Here is a 23,718-nt window from a genome sequence, read left to right on the forward strand (position 1 = left end):
TAATGACTAGAATTTAACGGAGGTTGACTGATGCCATCCTTTTCACTTCGTAGTAAAGAAAAGGATGGCAACATTTCGAAGATCACAAAACAGATTTTATAAAGAACTAATTGTGCTAGAAGGACACTTATAACGCGGCCTCCGGCGCCTAACCATATATGGTTAGGCACAAGAGCCCTCGGTTGTAGATGAAAAATATCACATAGTAAAGTGGAATAGAATACTTATACGCTACTTGAAATAAGAAATTTACCAACTCAATAAACATCGACACCATTTTGTGGGACTTTCAAAATTTTCCCAAATGTCAATGTCATTTATAAATTTGACTTAAACCAAGATCTCTGAGTGTCATTAATCAACGTCAAGAAATCGTGTGGTAAATATTAACCCTGGATATATAAAAAATACTATTGTACGTATTATTTAATTAGTATTATTTTAAATGTTGTTAAAGAAACAAATAACAATGTTGGCAAGTAACATATGATGTATGACACCTAACGATTTAATTTATTGATGTGACAACGTCTAATAAATCAATGAACGCCGGCTGCACACACGAAACACGAATGACTGATTGTCCCGTTACGCTAATTGTACGCTTGCGCCACATCTCTTTCTCTTCCACTCGATTCGCCTAAACTACACGCACAAATCAACTTGGTACCTGCGTGCAGTGTGCCAAATATAGTGTAGTATAGTGTGTGAAAAATAAAGTAAAATTATATTTGTTTTATTAACGTACGGATGATGGACCCCCTTATTGGTTATAAGTTGATATTATAAATAATCAATAGATACCTACTATCGCGAGTGTAGAGGGGCCTTAAGATTACTTGATTTTTTTATGCAGTTAGTACATTACTATGACGTCAATACAGCGAGGTGCCTAGTTAACTTCTGCGTGTTAACTGTGAATTCACTCCTTTGTATCCGTTCAAAATAGTGATAATTGAGAAATGATTCAATTATCTTCATACAACTATGCAATCATTTCATCCATGTTTTGTTATGACGTCACGTTAAACAATCTTCAAACATATTAAACAAATGAACATCTATTATTTTTCTGGGAGCCACTCGACTTGAGCTTGACGTTGATTTGTGAGCCTAAGAGCGCGGCCACACGATGCGTAAACGGTGCGGTGCCGCAACGCAATCCTACATACAAATTACTATACCATGTCACACAGCGTCGCACCGCAAGCGCGCCAGACGAGTGACCTGCGAGACGAGGCGGGGAGGGGTAAAACATATTACCACACCGCAACACCCGTGTGGCACCCTATAGCTCGAAATAATTGCGGTACGGCGCCGCAACGCACTGTTACCGCATCGTGTGGACGCGCTCTAATAGCGACTTAGATCAATAAAACGCCAGACGAACGAAAATATCGCTGAAATATGTTAATTAATTTATAATTAGGCGATATAATTTGTGGAATGCTTATACAATGACTATTCTAATTAAGGTGCAGTTTGCAACCACGCCCGCAAACCTTTCGCCTTTTCTGCGACAGCGTCCGTGTTGTCTTGTAAAGTCGGCTCAGGCTGAAATAAAATATTGTTTTTAACCGATTCAAACATTATTTAAAAAAAAAACCAAGACTACAGCCTCCTGACATTTCTTTTTGAAATAAAGAATTGTGAATAATTATATATATAATAGTATTTAAATGTAAATACGTAATAATAATTTTGAAATAAAAAAATCATCTCCCCCTCATTTATTTAAATATTAATTTTAACTTTTCATCTCTGGTCCCTTGAGTTTCAAATATATGTATTATATATATTGTAACGTAAATTCTTACGGTCTAATAGTTTAATACTTACAGCTGATAAAGTCATTCGTGTGTGGGAAGTAGTCGGCACATTACAGGAACTTGTTTCTGGTGACGCTGAAATTAATTTAATCTTTACGAAACAAATACATAAACAAATTTCCAAATTTTTCTTCAGTTTTGCGAAAGGAAATCTCAAAGAACCAGTGAGGCTGTTATCTTATCTTATCACTAATCTTTACATTAGTCAGCCGTTTGTGGCTGACACGTGGCACATCCAAAAATACAAACCCGCATCTCAAAAACTACAGATTTTGTTGAAACTTAAAAATAATCCATATTATTATTATTACATAATATATATTATTTATTATTATTCCTTTCCGAGTATCGAAATACTCAATGGCAATGACAAAATGTTGCCAAGCAGTGGTTATGTGTGAAGAGTCTTACTAAATCTAGTACTATATTTGGGATCTTCAATTAACCCTTTTTATATACACGTATGCAAAATCATTACAGATAAATATGATAACTTCCCTTAAACTCAATCAATACTTTGAACCCTTTTTAATAACTACATAGAATGGGCACACACGGTCGTCAATATAAAAGATTACCCGTATTAGGTCGTCTAGCGTCCAACGCACGCCAGATGTCTCTAACATCAGCGTGCAACGCGCGAAGTGATCGTAAAACCGCTCCACCGGTTTCCACTTCGTGAGCGGCTTCGCTTCCCGACGACCCTTCGCTAGTCGTTGCTTCCTGGAATATATTTCGCCTAATGTTTATATAAATGTATATATACGTTAATATTCATAAACTTTTTTCAAAGATGTGGATCGTGTATTATCATAAATACGGTCGGGTTCTCTATATTATACTTATTTGGAATATAAAACACACGATAAGAAACGGCAAAGCTAATGGTCATTCCATAGTAAAAGAAACAATTACACGTAAAATTCCAATGTCAAAAATTTTCCAAGTTTCGGAATCGAGTCCTCTCAAATGTCAATGGATAAATGGATACTGAAATACGTTTTGTATTCGGAGTATAGACTAAAAGATAATAAAATATCCAAATAGAGTCACATTAAGAAGGTGCATATTAAAATTTGTGTTCTGTAAATTTATTTTTTGAAAATATATAAAGTCTAGTAAAAAAATTAATGCAACAAGCCAAGCAAACATTGAAAGGCTGAATTTCTTAAAACAAAGCTTATTCTAAAGAGATGAAAATGAATATGAAAAAATTGTGTGAATTCAAGTCATTTTGACTTTTGTACCGTGTGTGTGTTTTGACTTTTGTACTTCATGTTGATTCTATGAAGAATAATTATATATAATTTATGTTACTCACACAATTTCACATTACATTATAATGTAAATGGTTTAATGAATTATTAATAGCTAAAATAAAATTAAAGAGTATATAGACACATTGTCATATTTATTGCTTATTATTTAAGTACAATTTAAAATTATATTTTTTCTGTAAATTTCAAAAGCAACAAAAATTCAAAGAGGCAATCACGAAGACACAAATCGTTGAAATTTTACATCGAATTTTGTTCGTAATTTTTATAACATTTTACAACAAATTTCTCAGTAACAAAATATTACGTTCGTATTCGGTTAGATAATATTTTTATAAAATGCATGTTATAAAAACCACAAACAACCAAACTTCATGGCCTGAGCGAAATTAAATTCATAAAACCCGTCTGATCAGTATACATCACAGTCGAACGAAACCGCTGCTCTATCTGGTCACAAAGAAAATAATTCTCTGAAAGAGATGATTGTCTACTTTAGTTTAAATATTGAATAGAAAACAATTTAGTTTTATAACAAAGCAGGTAAGAGCTAGCAGTTAATGCAGGTTTATTTCGGACGATGTCAACTTCAATCAGCAAATCGCACGTGCGCGTGCACGTACAATTCCTTATGTACATAATTGTAATACATATCGAAAAATAAGAAGCTACTTGTAGGCCATAAAGCGTGCTATACACATTAAATGCGAAAATATGATCGCGTTAGGCAAAGGCTTCTAAGGCCTAAGGCCTCCACCTGAATAAGAGGCGGCGGATGGGCATCTGCCAGTCTTCGAAGCGCGCGCTCGATGTGTTGCAGTCTTATCTCTTTTTCACCGAGCAAGGCGCGAGCTCGGTGTAACGCCACCTCTAGTTCTGTGGCCTCGCGCTCCTCCTATTATAACTGGTATATGTTTACGACACTCTAAAAATACCCAATTATTTGTCGGTAACCGTAAGTAATGAAGAAAAACTAAAATGACGAAAAACTAAAAAAAACTAAAATTGTATTCAGTTCCTTTCGACAAATTTGAAACACTATACCAAATGTTTAAAACCTATCACATTGTAAAAAAATGGACTACGATTTAAACCAGTTTAATTTTGTTATTATTAAAAAATCTGAACAGTCTGTGAAAGGATTTCCGAACAATCCACCTGCGACTAAGCGAATTATCAAAGTGACCCGAAGAATCCATTGTCCGACAGGTGCCAGGTGCAATAGACTCCTATGCACTAATTCCAAGCGCTCTGGACGAGGCTGACTCAATATGGACGAGGCAGGGTAACAGTTTCCTTCAATGCGTGCCGTGTTTGCCCAACTTCAGCACTAATTTAACACTACTCACAGTAAACACAAAGAGACGTCGTCGACGTCAAAACTGTGTTATTGACTGATTTAGGGCCTGTTTCACAATTTATGGATAAAGTGCCAAATAGCTATGCAACACATAAATTATTTGTAAGATAAAAGTTCCAAATAAGATACTTCGAATTTCATGACGTATAGCGCTATCTGACAGTCGTGAAACGCAAAAATACTATTTATCCTACCAATAAGTAATAAATAGCTTATTTGGAACTTATCCGGACATTGTGAAACGGGCCATTAGTATTTCTACAAAAAAATATAAAAGTAAATAAAAAAAAATATTTATAAATGTTGTCTGTAAATAAGCTTTTATAATCGAAAACCTACAGATTCTACAACATCCCTAGGAACTATCGAGATGACGAACTACTTGTGATTGGAACATAAATACCATTTTTGTACAATTAAAAAAAATCGTAACCCTTATTGATACTGTAATCCAGTGTTTCCCGACCTATTTTATTGTATAAATTTAATCAATGAATTAAATTGAAATGGTAGGTTTTAGGAATAAATTACTTGGAAATTGCTAACGAAACTAGATTTTACACATATAATGAAAAACTGAAATTACAAATAATTATACATAAAAAAATTGTCGAAAAGGACCTTAACACTCAAATTGCCCCCTTGTGGGGCATGGGCCACACCTTGGGAAACAATACTCTAATCTACAACCACTACGGGATAGTTTAATTACTTACAAAATTAACTAAGAAAATATTTGATACAGACTACATATATTTAAACCACCTGATTCAGGAACGAATCAAAGACCTTAATTTATTTACTGTTATGACTATGCCACAATAAATATTCAACCGCTACTCTTTATGTAACTGACTGCACCTATTACAGGCAAATAGGTGAACCTACTTCTTCTGACAGACATGGTTCTTTGGATGAGATGGTTTTCTCATTGTGTTTGCCTTCAACCATGTAGATTTATATACGTAATGATTATATACTATGTACTTGAAACTAACGTTTCTAACGTCAAAAAACGACGCGTACCAGATTGATAAAGATATTTTTATATATCAGTCTTAAATTCGATTAATGTTAAACATTTCACCAGAAAAAAAACGCTAAACTATGAAAATATTTTTTTTCTTAATAAATTCAAAATTGTATATGAAAAACTAGTTTTGAAAATTATTAAAATTACAGTGTGTAAGGAAAGAGAAATATCATCAGTTATGCGAACTTGCTATTTGCGACGCGTCAATTCATTATTGTATACTCGTAATTTTTCCATTATTCGTATCAACATTATTGTAACAATAGTTAATCAAGACAGCTGCAACCACAAACCTTCTCCATCGCTTCTCATTCCGCACTTTCTTAAGAATTCTCTAATCCAGATTGTAAACATAAATTTTAATAATTAATGTAAAATTAAATTAATTAATTTTAATATTTAATTTTAACAACGAAAACAGTGAAACGTATTAACACACGTGGACGCAACGGCCCATAAACGGTTTTAAATTAATTATCTATGGTAATCTTTGACTTGAGCTACCCATTTCATACCTATAAACATTATAAACAATATATATTTGAGGATAGTATTGTATAAGAAATATTTAAAAATATCTATCACATGCGCGTGCTAAGTAAACTCACCGAAGCGGCTCTGTGCGGTGAAAGCGATGCTCGGCTCTCCTTAAGCGCCGCTTTACGTCGCCTTAAGGCGGCGCGTGCGCGTCGCATACCTTCCCGTTCTACGAGCGCACGGTGACGTACGAATTCTAATTCTGGCGTGTCTGCGGTCGCTACTGGGCCTAGAACACGAGTCGATTGAAGGTTGATGTAAGTCAATTAAAAACGTATATAATACATAAATTTTAAAGAATATATTTGATATGAATTTTCACCTTTGGCAGCAGGCAACTAAAGTGATAAAGAGATGAGAATACAAACAAAGTTCTTAACTAAAATTTTTATTAACCTAATAATCAGTTACATGGTGTCCGAAATAACAATTTTATTATACACCAGCGGACAAAGGAAATTCTATGTATGGAATGAACTTGGATCATACGATTATAATATTATATATAACGCAGATGTTAAAGACAGATAGACTCTCAGATTATTTAAACTCCTTTTAACTTTTCCCTGTATATTTAAATGCGTATTTTAGCAAATATTTAATATAATTGATTGTTTGTCTTGATTGATTTAATTAATTAATTTGATATATTTGTTTTAAATATTGTTTGATGATTTGCTTTTTTAAAAGAGTACCGAGAGTTTTTTACGCCGGCTTTTTCTCTCGGCCTACATCCTCTGTCTTCTTTGCCGATGAGTAGGGATGCCAACAGGCTCGAATTTAATGACGTGGAATAAGTGATACCTAGATGATCTTATGTTCCAAAATAAACGTATTTTATTTATTTTTTGAATAGGCTCCAAAACTAATAGAACAATTTCAAAATTCTTTCATCATTAGAATCCTACATAATCCTTGCTGAACATATACAACAAATTTTTTTAAAAAGTTAAAGATCCGTATAATAACTTCCATAAAGTAAATCAAGATAAAAAACCCTACCTAATTCAGTGAATGGATACCGAAGACTGTACGCGGGTTGACAAGCGAGGTCTGGAAACTGGTCTTCTAGATCGTCGAGTTTTCTCAATTGTTGACGAAGGGATTCCAAAGGACTCGCCCAACCTTCACCGCGTCTGGAAAATCAGAAATTTATTATCTTATATATACGAAAATGATAAAAATGTTTCAGAAATTTCAATGTTGCATTAAAATTAGGACCGTCAGAATATAACTATTAGTAACTAATATATTATTAGTTCACTTTTCGCGACATATAACCCTTTTCATAGCCACACAAGAACAGAAGAACAAAAAAAAACAGAACCAATGTGTGGCCACTATAATAGCGGACAGCGTGCACAAACATCATGTTATATAGATATCGTATCATGTCATATATTTACTTGAATTCGCGTATGCGGTGATGTTAGTTATTTCGACTGTATTTGCGTGTTGTACCCACGAGAATATAATTACGTGCTCCTATTTCACCATACTGATATAGGATCTTTGACAATCTGTGACAAATCTTTGTTTTTAATTTATATTATTATTAGCGACCCGCCCCGGCTTCGCACGGGTGCAATGCTTATACTAAATACACTACAAAAAATCTGTGAACGTTGTATATAAAAATGTGGGTTATCCATAAGAGATAGACATATACCATCACGGACTTTTCTGTAGACCTTTTCAATGTGTACAATACTTAGTACTTTATTTTGATAAAACTCGTAGGGTTCAGTCTACGTTTGCAAAAATGTAATTATTTACGACATCACATTAGAAACCTCAAAAATAACAGTACTTCTCCACTATTTAATGGATGTTATTATACATATAAACCTTCCTCTTGAATCACTCTATCTATTTAAAAAAACCGCATCAAAATCCATTGCGGAGTTTCAAAGATTTAAGCATACAAAGGGACAAAGGGACAGAGAAAGCGACTTTGTTTTATAATATGTAGTGATATATAATATAACAAAATGATTCGTATGTATAAATGTTTTCATATGTTGCCCTGTAGCTGGTTGCATCTGCTGTTTATTATTTTAAACCCTTTATGTTGAAATGTCGTCAATATTGAAAAATTGTGTTCAAACACTTACTTAGGCGAATAGTTCAGTCTGGATGTTGATGCTGATTTTAATCTTGTAAATCTCCGGCGCATATGACCTATAATGAATTATTCAAAGTTTAATTCTTTGTGTGCCTTTATATAAATTAATATATTATTTATTTAATTATATTAATATACAATTACAAACTAAAAATATATCTAATAACTAACCTTAAAATTTAATTATTAAAAAATATTATTAAAAGGAGTCCCTTTAGGCAAGGTTCCGAAGATACTAGCAGCGTTCCCCCTTTGAATTGCTAGACTAATTCTTTGTGCGAGGTAGCTGCCAGCTCTTCGTTCTCCTGTGATGTCGACTAACCTTTTTGATAATTCCCTAAAGAGCTTTAATGCGTTAGGACCCCACGGACCAAGGGGTAAAAAATATATAAATAGAAATATATATGTATATATAATTTATAAATTATATAAATTATGAAATACATAAAAAATATGTGAAGTAAGCAGTTATACATTATAAATATAATCGGTATTAAATTCATGTTAAAAGGCGGAAACACATGAAAACTTTGTTTTTAATGTATTTTATTATTCTTTATTACTCAAGATGTCATATGGAACATGATGTAATGGTTGCAGTTCCTTACAAACCTTATGTAAAAGAAAAAAACTTGGCGATTAAAAAGAGTGGCGGAGAATTTAAATATTTTTTTTAATAATTGAAATGAAATCGTTTATTTGCTAAGATAGTGGTGCAATAAGATACATTAATTATAAAAATCCGGCATATATAAATCGGCATGCAAATGTCATTAATTGTATTATGTCACATAATAGAAGCATTAACATAATGTCGTAATAATAGGAAAGTTAAGTAAGAATTGGTGTCAAACTTATGATCTAGATACTCGCCCACGCTATAAAAACACCTTGCCTTTAAAAACCCAATCACCTTCCCCTTGAAAACATTACATAGAAGCTATATATAACATCTAGGAAGTTGATTAAATACTCTTATAGCCATGGCAATTAAAGTTAAGATATATTTCAAAATCCAGGGAAAACGGCGTCTTGGTCGAAGGAAGAAGTCATGGCTTCGCAAAGTCAGGGAGTGGACGGGTATTGCAAATGCGGAAGAGTTGCTGCATCTGGCGTAGGACGAGACGCGTTTCAGGAAACTGACTGCCAACCTCCAGCAATGGAGAGGCACTTGAAGAAGTAGAAGATATATTTGATTTAATAATAAAGCATTATTGATTAAATAGGCTGCTTAACATCTACCCTCTCACTGCCTACAACCTAAAAACCCGAATAAAAGACTGGCTTATGATCACGCCTTATGCAGTATTAGAACTGCTTTTGAGACCCATAATTTAAATACACGTTACTCATTCACTCACTTACTCACTCATTCATTCACTCTCTCACACACTTACTCATGCACACAATCAGGTGTGATGATAACGGTTTAACAAGTAAAAAATAAAAAGGAAATGAACTGGTTAAATTATTTTAAGTAATTAACTTTGTTATGGAAGAGCTGGGAACCCTAACACAGATATATTTACTTAAAAGGGTTCCCAAATCTTACACTATGAAAAGAAAGATGTACCAACTTAAATGAATAAAGACTTATTATTATTATTATTATTATTCTCACCATTAACAGTTTCCTTTGGCTTCTCATCGGCTGTGGTGGCGTCGGACGAATCTTGACAGTCCGTAGCGACGCCTGCGCAAATTACTTATCGTATTATATTAATTAATTATCCTTAATGTTCTGAAATTTAAATATTGTCATCATTACACCGATTTATTATTTATAATTTAACCATATCTCAGAAATCACTAAACCACGATGAACTATATTCGCTTATTGATCAAAAAGAACAACGTAACTTTTAGTTTCCAATAAATGTGGGCAAACGAAATCCTAAATAATTTTAAGACAATTAGTAATTATATGAGTATGTTTCTTTAACTCGGCTTTTTTTCGTGCCACAACCGTATGGGCCGGCAACGCACCACCTGCGGGGTCTATGGGCGGCAGTAATCACTTTGCAGACTCATAAAAGACAAAAAATAATAATGTTATAGTTTTTCTGATTTTACTTTCAAGAGAATATTTATTTTTAAATTAAATCATTCTAATCAGCAGATCAAAATATTTAATCCTATATTAATTCTCGTACAAATATTTTTCTAACGAAATTACAATTTCCAAAGTGAAAGCGTGAAGAAAACGTCACGCAAATACTCGTACGCGATCACCGATTCCTGTCGAGACATTGTCAGTAAGACAGCGCTGTATTTTAATCTGAATTTACCGACGAGGCTATATTTATTATTATCACAGTATTTGTTTAATATATGTAATAAAAAAACAATTACATACTGAAAAATATTTTCCAAATTTTGTTTTATAAACTAAAGAAAAGCGTAAAACGCCTTATAAAGAGTCGCATTACATTCTTTAAATTAGACCTCTTTTGTCTCCTTCTCTCAAAACGTGTTTACGCTGCGATGAAAAGAGACAGACAGATTTTGTTCACATTGCCCTCTTGTTACACTTTATCAATCCTTGCGGTATATCTCACCTAAGTCTCTCTCCCTTTCCCGACTGCGCCGAGGTGGCTCACGAAACGCGACCCCCGTTCGTCGAACACGCGACTGCTTCAACGCTAATGTCAGTGACGTCATTGCCGGTTCCGCAACCTGTGATTAAAATATAATCCTACTTAAAACTAAATGAAATTTCGTGTTTTAGCTTCGATGCTCGATGTCAGTCATTCCACAACTGAGCGTTTTAATTAAAGTTTTTGCCGCGCACCACCACTTTATGGAACCAGCTGCCCAATAAAGTCTTTCCGAACCAATTCGACTTAGGGTCAACAAAAAAAGAGCGCATCAATTATTAAAAGACCGGCAACGCACTCGCGAGCCTTAAGCATTAAGAGTATCCATCGGCGGCGGTATCAATCAACACGAGAGCCTAATATCAGTTTCTATAAAAAAAATATCTATACCTCTGACGGAGAAATTTTTCCAATTAGTATTCTACTGTCACATTTCTGTATATTAAATTTTAAAATAACTTCCTGCATGACTGATAAAATAATAATAATATTAATAATAATATTAATAATAATAATATTACAAAATAATAATAATATTAATAATAATATGAATAATATTAATAATAATAACTTACCGAATCCTTATTGCTCTTCCAATCGTCATTATTATTGTCAGACTTAACGTTTTCAGAATACGACGTCTCGTTGTCACATTTCACAGGATTATTGTTGATGCGTATACGAGGCGGCTCCGTCTCTATTATCGCACTTACTGATGTCTCATTCAGTTCTTTACATCTGCAAATGTTTAATTATTTACATCATACGATAAAAAATAGTCTAGGTGATATGGATGGTATTTTGTATTCTGCCTTTAGTCCGAAAATTCAGCTGCAGGTATTAGTCAGGTAGTAATTAGTAGTAGAGTATTCAGAGTTGTTAACTCTGAATACTCTATACTTTAGCGAATCAATTTTAAACAAAGTTACGTAGTTTTATTTAATATTTGCACAGCAACTGATATTTTTTCTTTATACAGTTATTTTCTAATAATCTTATAACACAATTTACACAACTAACCTACCTTAAATTTTAAATTTTTCGCTTAGTTAATGTTATTCTTGAGTAATAAGTATCTTTAGAAGCGAAAGGTACGAGGTGATTTGAGTTTCTTATTCTGCCTCGATAGAAGATGCAGAGAGAGATTGCAAATCTCTACGCAAAGCGATCAGCCCGTATTAATGGGGCAGACATTTTCGTAACGTCATATTAACTTTATAAAGTAATTTTAGACTCCAGCAAACCTACTGAAATTGTGAAGTATCATATTTAAATAAGGTATGGGGCACCGGTTTTCGAGATTTATATTTTGTTTTTTTTATTTTACAAAATAATACAATCACAAAATGTTGTTACATTAGAAAACCGATGTAGTTTGTATTAATTTAACCATAGCAGTCGCGACAAATGCGTTTAAAAGTAATTTTTTTAATTTAGAGTAAGTAGGTTAGTGTTAGGCAATCTAATATTTGTTTGGATAGCCACGGTAGCAAATACCGCAACGTTCTCTCGCCATATAAGTAAGGGCGGACATTTGCGTGTTTTGTACGACCATTAAGTACATTTCCATTTTTAAAACTTTCGAGACAAAAAGTTTTTAATGCTGTCAAAAAAGCATATTTAATATCCAAATTTATATTAAACTAGCAGACTCGGCCAAGCGTTGCTGTGGCTAAGGTTTTTGTTATATTACATAGTAGTAAACTATTCAAGGGAAACTGTAGCTTATGTGAAACGTTGGTACTTTTAATACAGCGCCATCTGTTAGAATTGTATCAAATAATTTGCAATAAAAATTGCAACTATAATTAAAGATCTAAGCTATCCTATCTCTTAAGTTGGACCAGACTGCTCACGGTGTGCCAATTTAATAAAAAAAAATCGGTTAAGTAGTTTAGGACACCATCGCGGACAAACATCGTGACAGGAGATTTATATATATCATAAGATTATCATTGAATTAAATTATACCTTTCCAACGATTGCGTCGCTTTATGGGAATTCGATTTCTCAGTCTCCGAACCAGTTGTCATACTCATCTCGCGCCGTTTGTTGCGACGTTCCAGTGTAATCTGCAAACGATATTATAATATTAAATGTTTTTGTAGCACTAACTTTATACACTTTTTTATTTAATTTTTAAATAAAAACTACCATAGTTTGCATTGATAAGGTATAGTTTATATATTTTTAAGCCATGAAATGAAAAAAAATAGTTTATTTTATGAGAAAGAACACACACAGTAGTAGTAGTAATGGAGGAGCCATTTGACATATTATACATACTTAATGTATTTCTACATAACACTTATAATTTTAAAATTGCACGAGATTTTTTTAGTAAAAATTTTGCTTTTAAGAAAGTGTTTAAAGATAACTATCTAGAAATAGCATTGGGGGAAGAAATTGTTGAAACACTTCTATTGTTAATAATTTCCGCGAATGCAAACACCCTTAAAGGCCGACAACGCATTTACAAAACTGACGTTTCGGTCCAATGTAAACGGTAAGTTTTGACAGTCCCATAATTACCTTAACATCATGTTTCAGTCGCGCATACTTCTCCTTAAGACAACGATACTTGTCGTGTAAAACTCTGTCGTCTTGTCTCACGGCTGCAGCCCTTTCGCCGGACAATCTCACTCTCAACTCTTCCAAGTGACACGCGTGTTGGCTCCGAAGTCTTTCCACCTTGAAGGAGATACCATTTTTCATCCAAATTCTTGGCATAATTAAAAAAAAATTAGAAGATAAGAAGTAAAATCGAAAATTGAAGATCAGAAAAGAAGGTGACGGAAAAAAGTAAGTTACAGCAAACGGGAAGCCAAAGCTACAAGTCTATTGAGCTTAGACAATAAGACCGAATCGGAGTGACCACAAAGCCTATTTGGAGTATAAATTAACCGTCGGCCCAGACATTGGAGGAAAAGAAGCTGTGGAGTGGTTGATTGGAAGATCGTTGAAGATTCTCTTGTTCAGTACGGAGTGGTAGACAAAGTGGAGATGGAGTGAAATTAAAATAGAATTTAGTACGGAATGGTAGACAAAGTGGAGGGAGTAAAATTAAAATAGAATTCAGTAGGAGTGGTAGACAAAGAGGAGATGGAGTAAAATTTAAATAGAATTTAGTACGGAATGGTTGACGAAGTGGAGATGAAGCAAAATTAAAATAGAATTCAGTACGGAGTGGTAGACAAAGTGGAGATGAATAAAATGAAAATAGAATTTAGTACGGAATGGTTGACAAAGTGGAGATGAAGCAAAATTAAAATAGAATTCAGTACGGAGTGGTAGACAAAGTGGAGATGGAGTGAAATTAAAATAGAATTTAGTGCGGAATGGTTGACAAAGTGGAGATGAAGCAAAATTAAAATAGAATTCAGTACGGAGTGGTAGGCAAAGTGGAGATGGAGTGAAATTAAAATAGAATTTAGTGCGGAATGGTTGACAAAGTGGAGATGAAGCAAAATTAAAATAGAATTCAGTACGGAGTGGTAGACAAAGTGGAGATGAATAAAATGAAAATAGAATTTAGTACGTAATGGTTGACAAAGTGGAGATGAAGCAAAATTAAAATAGAATTCAGTACGGAGTGGTAGATAAAATAGTGGACGTAGGATGTCATTGTTACATCTGGCCAATTGTAATGATGCCAGATAAAATAAAGTAATTAAAGTTAATTTGATATATTGTTCGTGATATTGAAAATTCATTTGTGTATAAGGTAACTTGAGTAAGTAAATATGTAGATTTATCTTTCTGTAGGTAAAACATAAAAGTACATTTTATTTTTTTATTATCGTGAAATGAGTCAAATTTGTCCCTTTTTCGATAGAGATCTTTTTTAGTAGAATTATAAAAAGTCAGAATTCTATGGATTGAAAAAATCAGAGTTAAGGGTGTCCATGGGCGGCGGTATCACTTAACATCAGGTGAGCCTCCTGCCCGTTTACCCCCTGTTCTATAAAAAAAAAAAAAAAAAAACATAAAACAGCAAATCAAACAATTATACCTCCGCCCTATAATCATGTCTGAGATCCGTAATCCTCGCAGTGTGTTCTTCTCTTAGCGCGTCTACGGTCGCACGATTTTCTTCGAGTATTCGAGCCTTCTCTCTGTATAGAGCTAATTGCAGTTGATCGCGGACATCAGCGAGAGCACGTTCATTCTCTGAAATAAATAAGTTATCATTTTCGTATAAGATTTTTTTTTAATTTCAAGTACTGCAAATGAAAAAGGTAACAAGTGTACCAAGGAATTATTGCAATCCCAATTACCCACAGCAAGGGCTTCCTGGTGTGGGGACTAGCGATAGATGAATTTTATCAGAACCATATTTCTAAAATGAATAAAGTTTTAATTATTTATAAGTCGAACTTCTGACTTTTTCCAAAACCTGCAAATTCTAATTAAAATCCTCTTAACATTTAGTTATTTAATGACAAATATCTTCATTCGACCGGTGTAGGTAGGAAGACGGCGAGAAGTCTCCAAGTACCCGATTAATTCAGCAAAAGTTATGTAATTTTTTTTATTGTTCCATATTAGGGTTGCCTGGAAGAAATAGCTCGTTTGCGGTGAGGCACCACGTTGCGAAATAACTTACGTAACCTGCTTTTTTTACTATCTTAAACAATCATTTATCATCCGTTATATTTTGAAACTTTATAAGTGGGGCAAACAGGCGTAGCCCATTGAGTGGGTGATTTCAATTTGATGTGGCCTTTTGTTTTGTCTTCGTTATAAATAACTTAACAATCTGTTTAAATAAATCTATAAATTTCTGCAGAAACACTACATCTTTTAGTCGATACCAACTCCGGGGAAATAAATACAGATAATACAACATTTTCTACAGCTGTGATACTTTTTTTGACATTTAACACCTTTTGTCTTCAGTCACCGTGACCACGCACGCTGTAAAGCACGCGAAACGTCGGATAAATTTAAAATTATGTTTAAATAATTATAATTTTACAATAATACATAACTTCAATCCGTTTAAAAAGTGTTTTTCTTTAAACTTACCAATCTCCAACTGCTCCTTTTGCGCTGAAAGCTTCACAGAGTAATCTTCGCGTATCTTGATGAGATTACTCTCGTGCTGTCTTTGGGTCGCGGCGACTTCATTTTGAAATTTATTTTCCAACTCTTTGAGTCGAGTTTCCAATGTCTCCTGATAATTTTTCTCATTTGTGGTCAAAACCTAACAAAAATTATCATAGATGTTAGTTTTTGATTGTATGTCCCAAAATTGTTATCTTGACAAAATTTTATATTGGTGACAGATTTTTTAAACTCAAACTCAAAATATCTTTATTCATATAGGTAAACCTGTAAACCTGTACACTTATGAACGTCAAAAAAAAAATTAAATTTACATTTACAACCAGTTCGCAAGTCAAGGGCGTAGAGCGGGTAAGAAGAACTAGAAGAAGAAGAACAGAAGAAGCGGGTAAAACTATAAATCGGGAATCATATGCGTACTAAATTATTAATTAAGATGGCGTCGGAAGCTGTCAGTTTTCCCAGAAACTATAACAGTTTAGAGGTAAACAAACAAAGAATGCAAAAAGCATTTAAAAAGATTTCAAGAACATTTCCTAAAGAAAACACATTACTAAAAAGTTTTACCTCATCCATTTCACGTTTATGCCTCTCACTTTGCTCACTTAATCTCATACTCTTCTCCATTAAGAACTTCTCTTCCACCTCCCGCAATTCCGTCTGCAACTCCGCTCTCATCCTCCTCTCTTTCCCGCTAAACTCCATCCTTATCATCTCCAACTCTTTCTGTAGGTTAAGCTCCAGTCTTCTTCTTTCATCCGCTTTATTTCTCTCCACCATCTCCCTCACTCCCATATCTGGTATAGGTGATTTGATTTTCGGACTCTCATCATGAGTTTCGAACTGATAAACGACTACTACGTTGTCGGTGCTGGATTTCCCTTGAGACAGCATCACGCCATCCAATCTTGGACTGAGACTTTTCGATAACGAGTCTGAAGATTTGAGCGGTGTGACAGCTTTATTTAATGGCTTGAAAGTGGATAATGGGCTGGACCAGGGCTTGTTTAATTCCAATCTAGGTCTTTCAGATCCTAAACTCGGGGTAGGTGATAACTTCAATGTTGGCAGGTCTTTTGGAATGTCTATACTATTCGATCGAACGCCAGTATTCGGTTCGTCGGTCGACATTTTCGAGTCCTCCGAATCGGAATGTGCGAATTTCGATTTTAAATCTAGCTTCGGAATTTTGATTAACGGAATGTTTCTTAACGAATCAGTCTTTGAATTTGATTTTTCGGAAGCATCTTCGATGCGGGGCGATTTGTCCTCTTTGGGTTTTGTATCTTTTTGGTTTTCAGCGTCGGCAAAGTCATTTAAATCGATGATCGCGAATTCTCTATCCGGGGAGTCTATTGAGGTCTCAGATTCGATGCTTTCCATTAAATTTATTGATATTTTATTTGATTGCGGTATAAGTGGTGACCTGGAAGTAAATTTTCCTAATAAATGCATTTGTTTTTTTTATTATGCAATTGTGATGCAAATGATTAAGAAACAGATACAAAAATCTGAAGAGAGCTGAAATATTGTAACCGCCACTCTTTTTTTAGAAAATTATTTTTATTAATTTAATTCAATAAAATTTCCGAATCAGTTGGAGTGCTACAAGAAAAAAATTACAATTCTTAAAAAGCCAGCAACGCAATTGCGAGCAATCTGGCATTGTAACTGTCCATGGGCAGTGTTATCAATTAACATCAGCTGAGTCTCCTGGCCACTTTCCTATAAAACCTAATTGACAACATACTGTTACTGAATTTGTATATAGTATTAAATCCATACCTTGGCCTTACTTCCTTTTCAGAAGTAGGTTCCTCCAAGTTTGTTGGCTCGATTTCTGTCTTTCGAACCAAGTCAGAAATTTTCTGAAAATTCTTTTGAAACAATCCAGGTTTGATGTAGTCTGCAACTGGAGGCTTCACAAGTCGTCTTCGAGGTGACGTCCCGCGGGTTTCCCGGATTTCACTATCTGTAATATCATTATGAGATATAAAACGTATCACGAAAAATGCCACTGTAAGGGCCTGTTTCACAATGTCCGGATAAGTTCCAAATAAGCTATTTGTTACTTATTTGTAGGATAAACAGTATTTTTGCGTTTCACGACTGTCAGATAGCGCTATACGTCATGAAATGCCAAGTAACTTATTCGGAACTTTTATCTTTCGAATAATTTATGTGTTGCATAGCTATTTGGCACCTTATCCATACATTGTGAAACAGGCCCTAAGTCGATTAGAAGTCGAGATAGTAAGTCTGTTTTTTTTTTATAGAACAGGCAAACGGGCAGAAGGCTCACCTGATGTTAAGTGATACCGCCGCCCATGGACACTCTGTTACACTATTATCATTATTAAATTAAAGTAATTTTAATTTTATTTATTTGTCTTTAAGTATAAATTACGACTTAAACAAAAAAACACAAAACAATGTACACTTCTGAGGGTAAAAAAAAGAAATATACATTAAATGCTTTTAATTTTACATTTACTGTCATATTTTACCCCATTTTATATTTATATTACACCATTTTTATTTTATGATCAATATAAACCAAATAAAGTAAACATGTTTAAAACATATCAAATAGCTTTTTAATTATTTTAAAAACTGGTGTAAGTTAAAATCTTATGATTGGATATTCGCACAGTTGAACTGGCATTTTCATACAAAGGTCTATCCACATACACCGATCCGACCTACCATGGATAGCTTGTATCGACAGATGGATATTACAATCCGTCGATTGGTTATTGGCACTCTTTTATCTATATCTAGCTACAAATGATCATGAAACAAATTTGCCATTTATTTTATACTTAAATAATACCTATAGAATCCTTTTCCGATTCCTTCTTATATTCCCTCGGGCTGTCAATTCTTGGTGGGATCGGTGGTCGGCCGGCTAAAGGCGAAAGGACAATGGAGTTTAAAGGCACATTGGGAATTTGGGTGGGAAATGAGGGTACTTCGGTTTTATTTAATGGATTAAATGGGGGTATTTCTAATGGATTTTTCGAATAGGGCGCGCTTATTATTGAACTTTGCCCGTCGTTTTGCTCCGACGAGCTATTCGAGCCGGGGCTGACTGTTGGATCGGGGAGATTCTCTAGTTTGAATCTGTGGAAAAAATATTTTAAAATATTAAATGCATTTTCGTATATACAAACAATAAACAAGATGAAAGTTGTTTATTTTACTTTAATATAAACAGATGATTTTGATATTGTATGTGGTTTTATATAGTTTGTCTAAATATGGACATGCTGTTTTTTTATTATTTCTTAAACATTATTTAAGAAATAATAAAAAAAAATTCAATCAATACCAAAGCGAAACGAAAATATAAGAAACAGAGAAAAAATTGCCATCTGTCTCTGCTTCGCATTTTGTTTTATATTATAGCCTATGTTCATCAGGGATAACGATAGCATTCTAATGGAAGAAGAATTTCTTAATTAGTCCAGTAGTTTTGGAGCAAATTCAATGCAACCAAATCAAATCATTATAGGTTAGATAAATAGATTTAAAAAATAGTGTTTTTTTGTATCGAATTTTATTTCCAAAACTTAATTTGCAAATCAATATAACAAAATCTCTATAAAAATATACATCAAGACTTAAAATTAAATAAAACCTTCACAAAAAAAAAACTTTAAAACACTAACTTGCCAGTGCTCATTACAAATATAAAAACTCTTTTCTTATAGTAATTTCCAACGTTTCACGTTATTTTTTGAAGTTATAGATCTTTTGGCGCGATGGAGAAAAATAATGAGAGTGAATTTTTACGATGCGCGCGCACACCGACACTTAAATTCGACATCGTAAAGTTAGGTCTAGGTGGCATGGAAATCGATAACTATGTTCAAGTTGTATATTCTAGTATTTTTATTTTTAGAACATGTGTTTTGTAACAGTACAATTAAACAGTGTGAATAAATAAATCTTATTTTGGTGTTTTTAAATCAATTTCATATACGACGATGATATTTAAATAAAATCTTTTTGATTAATTTTAATATTTATCGTTAATCACTACTGTATTTTAGTTAATTTTTCCATACGCCAAAGTATAACTTCTAACGCGTGTACATAAGTACACACACTTTTTTTTTAGGAAACACTTACCTGACACTTTTCTTATCTTCATCGAAGCTTGCTGTTTGTTTAGATTTTCCAGTGATACTTTCGATTTTCCTTTGAATATAATCCGATGATTTTTCTCGCAATATGCCCTTGGGCGGGTCACTTTTAGTTAGAGAATCTAAATGTGAAGACTTTTCTGTGTCTGGACTAGGGAGGTTCGATCTAGATATTCTTAAGAACATATTGCCTTTACCTGAAAGTAGATATTTTGCATATTCAAACCTTATGGTACTTGTGTATATGTGGCAGTAGTTAAATCAGTGAGTTAATTGAATCTCTAGGCAGTTAATTATAGCGCGATATTTAATCAAGTGGTATTAGACGAGCTCAGTCTTTAAATTTATTTCAAAAGCTTTTTAATCATTTTCTTTCTGCCTCGTAATTAGCTCTGCTTATATATATTAATTATTCTCAGTTAACCTATTGATTGGCTTTTAAAATTTTGTTTATACATATTTTTATTTATTATTATTGGTATTGTTTCTTTAGATTTTTTTTTTATTTTTGTTATGTGTATGTTTTTGAATAAGGTAATAAACTGTAAATAAATAAAGTTATCACATATATTATATAATATTGTGATAATTTTTTTTATATTGAACTCAATGTTTAAAATTTTAATTTGTTTTTCTTTAAAGATGTGATCTAGGTGTTACTACACTACAAATGACTTCCTAGTTATTTGTGGCTTCAAACACAAATATTTTTTTGCTTGTAATGAAACCTTCTAAGCAAACATCAGTAACATATACCTGTGAAAGGCAATCCTTTATCAACTTTAGCCGACAACAAAGGACTGAAATTTTCCTCTTCGGGACTTGTTAGTACATGCATTTTAAGATCAATAATTTCCGATTGCTGTTTAAACAATGTTTTAGGCCTTTCAAACGTTGGACGACTAAGTACATCTCTTTCAGAGGGATTCCTTGTAGTAATCAGTTTAGGGGATATTGAACTGTCTACACTCCGACGCAAAGGTGATATTCTTAGATCTCCAAGTTTCTTGTCGAGTCTTGACAGTGGACCTAAAGGAGGTCGGCCCATAGGTCTCCTATTTCCTTGGGTTAAGGCATTTTCTTTAACATCCGATGCATGGTTTTCACTATCTGTTATTAATTCATCTTCATCACTTTCAACCTTAGTTTCAACTCGTTCAAGGTTTTTTGTGTTTTCTTCAGATGTTAGTAATTCCTGAAATTGGTGGTAATACAAAGTAACTAGATTGCTTCATTTTGAGTGTCCTGTAAGTTCCATGAAGAACACACAAAAACACACAGGTCACATTAAGAGGAAAAGGTGTAGACCATTCCATCCAACCATGGTAGGTGCCACACACCCACACTGCCAAGGCCAGAAATGGTGGCAATTGGAGGAGTCCTTTGCCGACAAAAGGCAAACAGACAAGGTTGTTAATGGAATAAAAATTTTCAACTATATTTATCTTAATTTATTTCAATATTAAACATGTATATTTTAAATTAAGTTAAATAATATCTTGTCTAAAAAAAGTCTGATAGTATTATTAATAATAATAATAATAAATTACTAATTTGCAGATTGCAGCTATGAATAATTTATTTAAAGAAATGGTATGCAATAAGGGACAAATGACACAAAAAAGTGTTACCTTTAGTTTTTTTAAGTTATGTAGTTAGAAAGCAAAGTAATACAATTAACGACTGCATTTAATAGGCTAACACAAATTGAAATGATATTAATAGTATTAGCACAAACAAACCTGTATTTGCAATATGCTTTTATATTTATATAACCATTACAAATATCTCCAGGAACCTTTTTCACACAATTACTACAAACTTAGTTACCTGAACGGATGCACAAGTATCATCTAACACGGAAGCATCTCTAGCTTTTTTTACAAGCTCCCTGTAGACATGGTCCAGTGGATGCTCCCATTGGGTCTTTTTTGTCTCTTCATTGTAGTAGTAATGGCTTTGTAGTTTCTCATCAAAGCTTAAATATAAAAAATATATATTAACTCAATATTGTTTCAAATATAGTGCTGTTATAAACACAGATATTAAGGTAAAACTAAAGTTTCAGTATCAAGACTTAACATGAACTATCACTCCAATATTTCAAATCCATTATCTTTTTGGACACTTTGGATTTACAGATCCTGCCAGCTTTGGACTCTGAATCTGACTTTAATCATTACAATAAAATTTAAAAAAATTACACTACATATTTCAACTACATTGAAAGCCTACCTATTCATGGATAATTAATTACACAATTGTGTATATGACATTTAAAATAATAATTAAATTAAACTTGCAATTCTAATAAGATCTAAATTAGAATTTGCCCATAAAGTTTCTATAAAGGAAATTAAAACTAAATAAGGGTAAAAAAATTAGAGACAAGGATATGTATATAAATAACAAATGAAAAAGCTTCAGCACATATTAGTAACTTACTAAGCCTTCCATGGTTGAGGTAATGCTTGCATGAGCCCATCCCGGGCCAGAGGTAGGAGATGGGTTTCACTCTCAGGATCAATTCCCAACTGACAGGCATAATCTGATATTTCTATATAAAAACAAATAATCCAATAGTAATAATTTATAATTCGTTACTAGATGCTGCTAAAAAAAGTTAAGAGTGCAAATACAGGTGAATGTTAACATCTTGTTCCTCTAGCTTAACCCTGATAGGTGTAAGTTTCTGAAGTTAAAAAAATTAAAAACTATTGATTTAATTTAAAGCAACACAAACAAATCTAATACAAACCCTCTGCTGATGGTTGGCTGTTTTCATCAAAAATCTCACGGCACGCCACTACTGATGATGAATTCATATTGAAAATTATATTATTTTATTTCATTTTTTATATAAACACTACATCTTGCATATTTTTTAATAATAGTAAAACCATTATTTCTTTGGTCCGTAAAAAATCGGCAAAATTGATTCAGCCGCGGCCCATTATCAGTATTCAGTATGTCAATTGTCGTATTATTGAAAAATGAAATATGTCACTTTTGTATTGACAAATATTAGCATAGGCAGGAATAGACTTCTGCATCGTGGTACATCGTGTCGTTACGATGGTTATATTATAGTTGCACACATTAATATTGCATGGGTGTATGATGGAAGACCAGAATCATAATTAATTGACATAAACAAAAATTTAATAAAGATTTATTGAAGTGAAACTTCTTTAGAATCGTTGTGATTTCAAACCGGATGTAACGGAAAAAGCGACAGCAAAAAGAGACAGAAACATATATTCATAAGATTTAACGTGGGAGTAAATGAGATAGATAGAGAAACTTCTTTAGAGTCATATTTCAAATCGGATGCAACGGAAAAAGCGACAGTAAAAAGAGACAAAAACATATATTCATAAGATTTAACGTGTGAGAAAATGAGATAGATAGAGAAACGTGGTAGAAGTGAAACCTTCACAAAGTTCTTATAATTAATCATATATAAATTAAACATTTTTCACTATCCAAGTGTATTAAACGTTTCTTTGAAAACAGTTTATTTTAATGATAAATTTTAATTTATAAGTTTAATATAATTCTTTAATTTGGCAAAAACTAAAACAACGAAAGTTTGAAATTCGATAAAATGAAAAAGCGGCAGTAAAAAAAGAGACTGTATATAATGCCTCTTATCTCATTTACTCCCACGTTAAACCTTATGAATATATATTTCTGTCTCTTTTTACTGTCGCTTTTTCCGTTGCATCCGGTTTGAAATTACGAT

General features: G+C 33.1%; 1 protein-coding gene across 2 annotated transcripts; it reads right to left on the minus strand.

The window, feature by feature from the left end:
• Window positions 1–1,167: 1,167 nt before the first annotated feature.
• LOC110996921 (centrosomal protein of 164 kDa) lies at window positions 1,168–22,923 on the minus strand. Of its 2 annotated transcripts, XM_022264823.2 has the most exons (21): window positions 22,732–22,923; window positions 22,419–22,530; window positions 21,804–21,951; window positions 20,730–21,168; window positions 19,960–20,170; window positions 18,659–18,948; window positions 17,611–17,797; window positions 16,393–17,251; window positions 15,787–15,964; window positions 14,771–14,928; window positions 13,291–13,449; window positions 12,730–12,830; window positions 11,334–11,496; window positions 10,720–10,837; window positions 9,783–9,854; window positions 8,151–8,217; window positions 7,039–7,172; window positions 6,108–6,265; window positions 2,408–2,552; window positions 1,840–1,904; window positions 1,168–1,554 (listed from the first exon to the last, which is right to left on the minus strand). In XM_022264823.2, the coding sequence occupies exons 1-21, from the start codon at window positions 22,796–22,798 to the stop codon at window positions 1,471–1,473; spliced, it is 3,915 nt and encodes a 1,304-aa protein (XP_022120515.2). In that variant the 5' UTR covers window positions 22,799–22,923; the 3' UTR covers window positions 1,168–1,470. The 2 variants fall into 2 exon arrangements, with proteins under 2 accessions (XP_022120515.2, XP_022120516.2); XM_022264824.2 differs by lacking the exons at window positions 1,168–1,554; window positions 1,840–1,904; window positions 2,408–2,552; ... (1 more) ...; window positions 7,039–7,172; window positions 8,151–8,217 and having other exon boundaries at window positions 9,787–9,902.
• Between the last annotated feature and the right edge of the window lie 795 nt (window positions 22,924–23,718).

The sequence above is a fragment of the Pieris rapae genome, chromosome 19, assembly GCF_905147795.1.
Source record: "Pieris rapae chromosome 19, ilPieRapa1.1, whole genome shotgun sequence".
Lineage (NCBI taxonomy): Eukaryota > Metazoa > Arthropoda > Insecta > Lepidoptera > Pieridae > Pieris > Pieris rapae.

Excerpts from the sequence above, each read along its gene's own strand:
- LOC110996921 (XM_022264823.2), bottom strand. The coding sequence starts at position 22,798 with ATGAATTCATCATCAGTAGTGGCGTGCCGTGAGATTTTTGATGAAAAC. Across the intron at positions 22,531-22,731 it reads CAGCCAACCATCAGCAGAGG|AAATATCAGATTATGCCTGT; the intron begins GTTTGTATTAGA and ends GTTTTTATATAG. Across the intron at positions 1,555-1,839 it reads CACGAATGACTTTATCAGCT|CCTGAGCCGACTTTACAAGA; the intron begins GTAAGTATTAAA and ends ATTTTATTTCAG.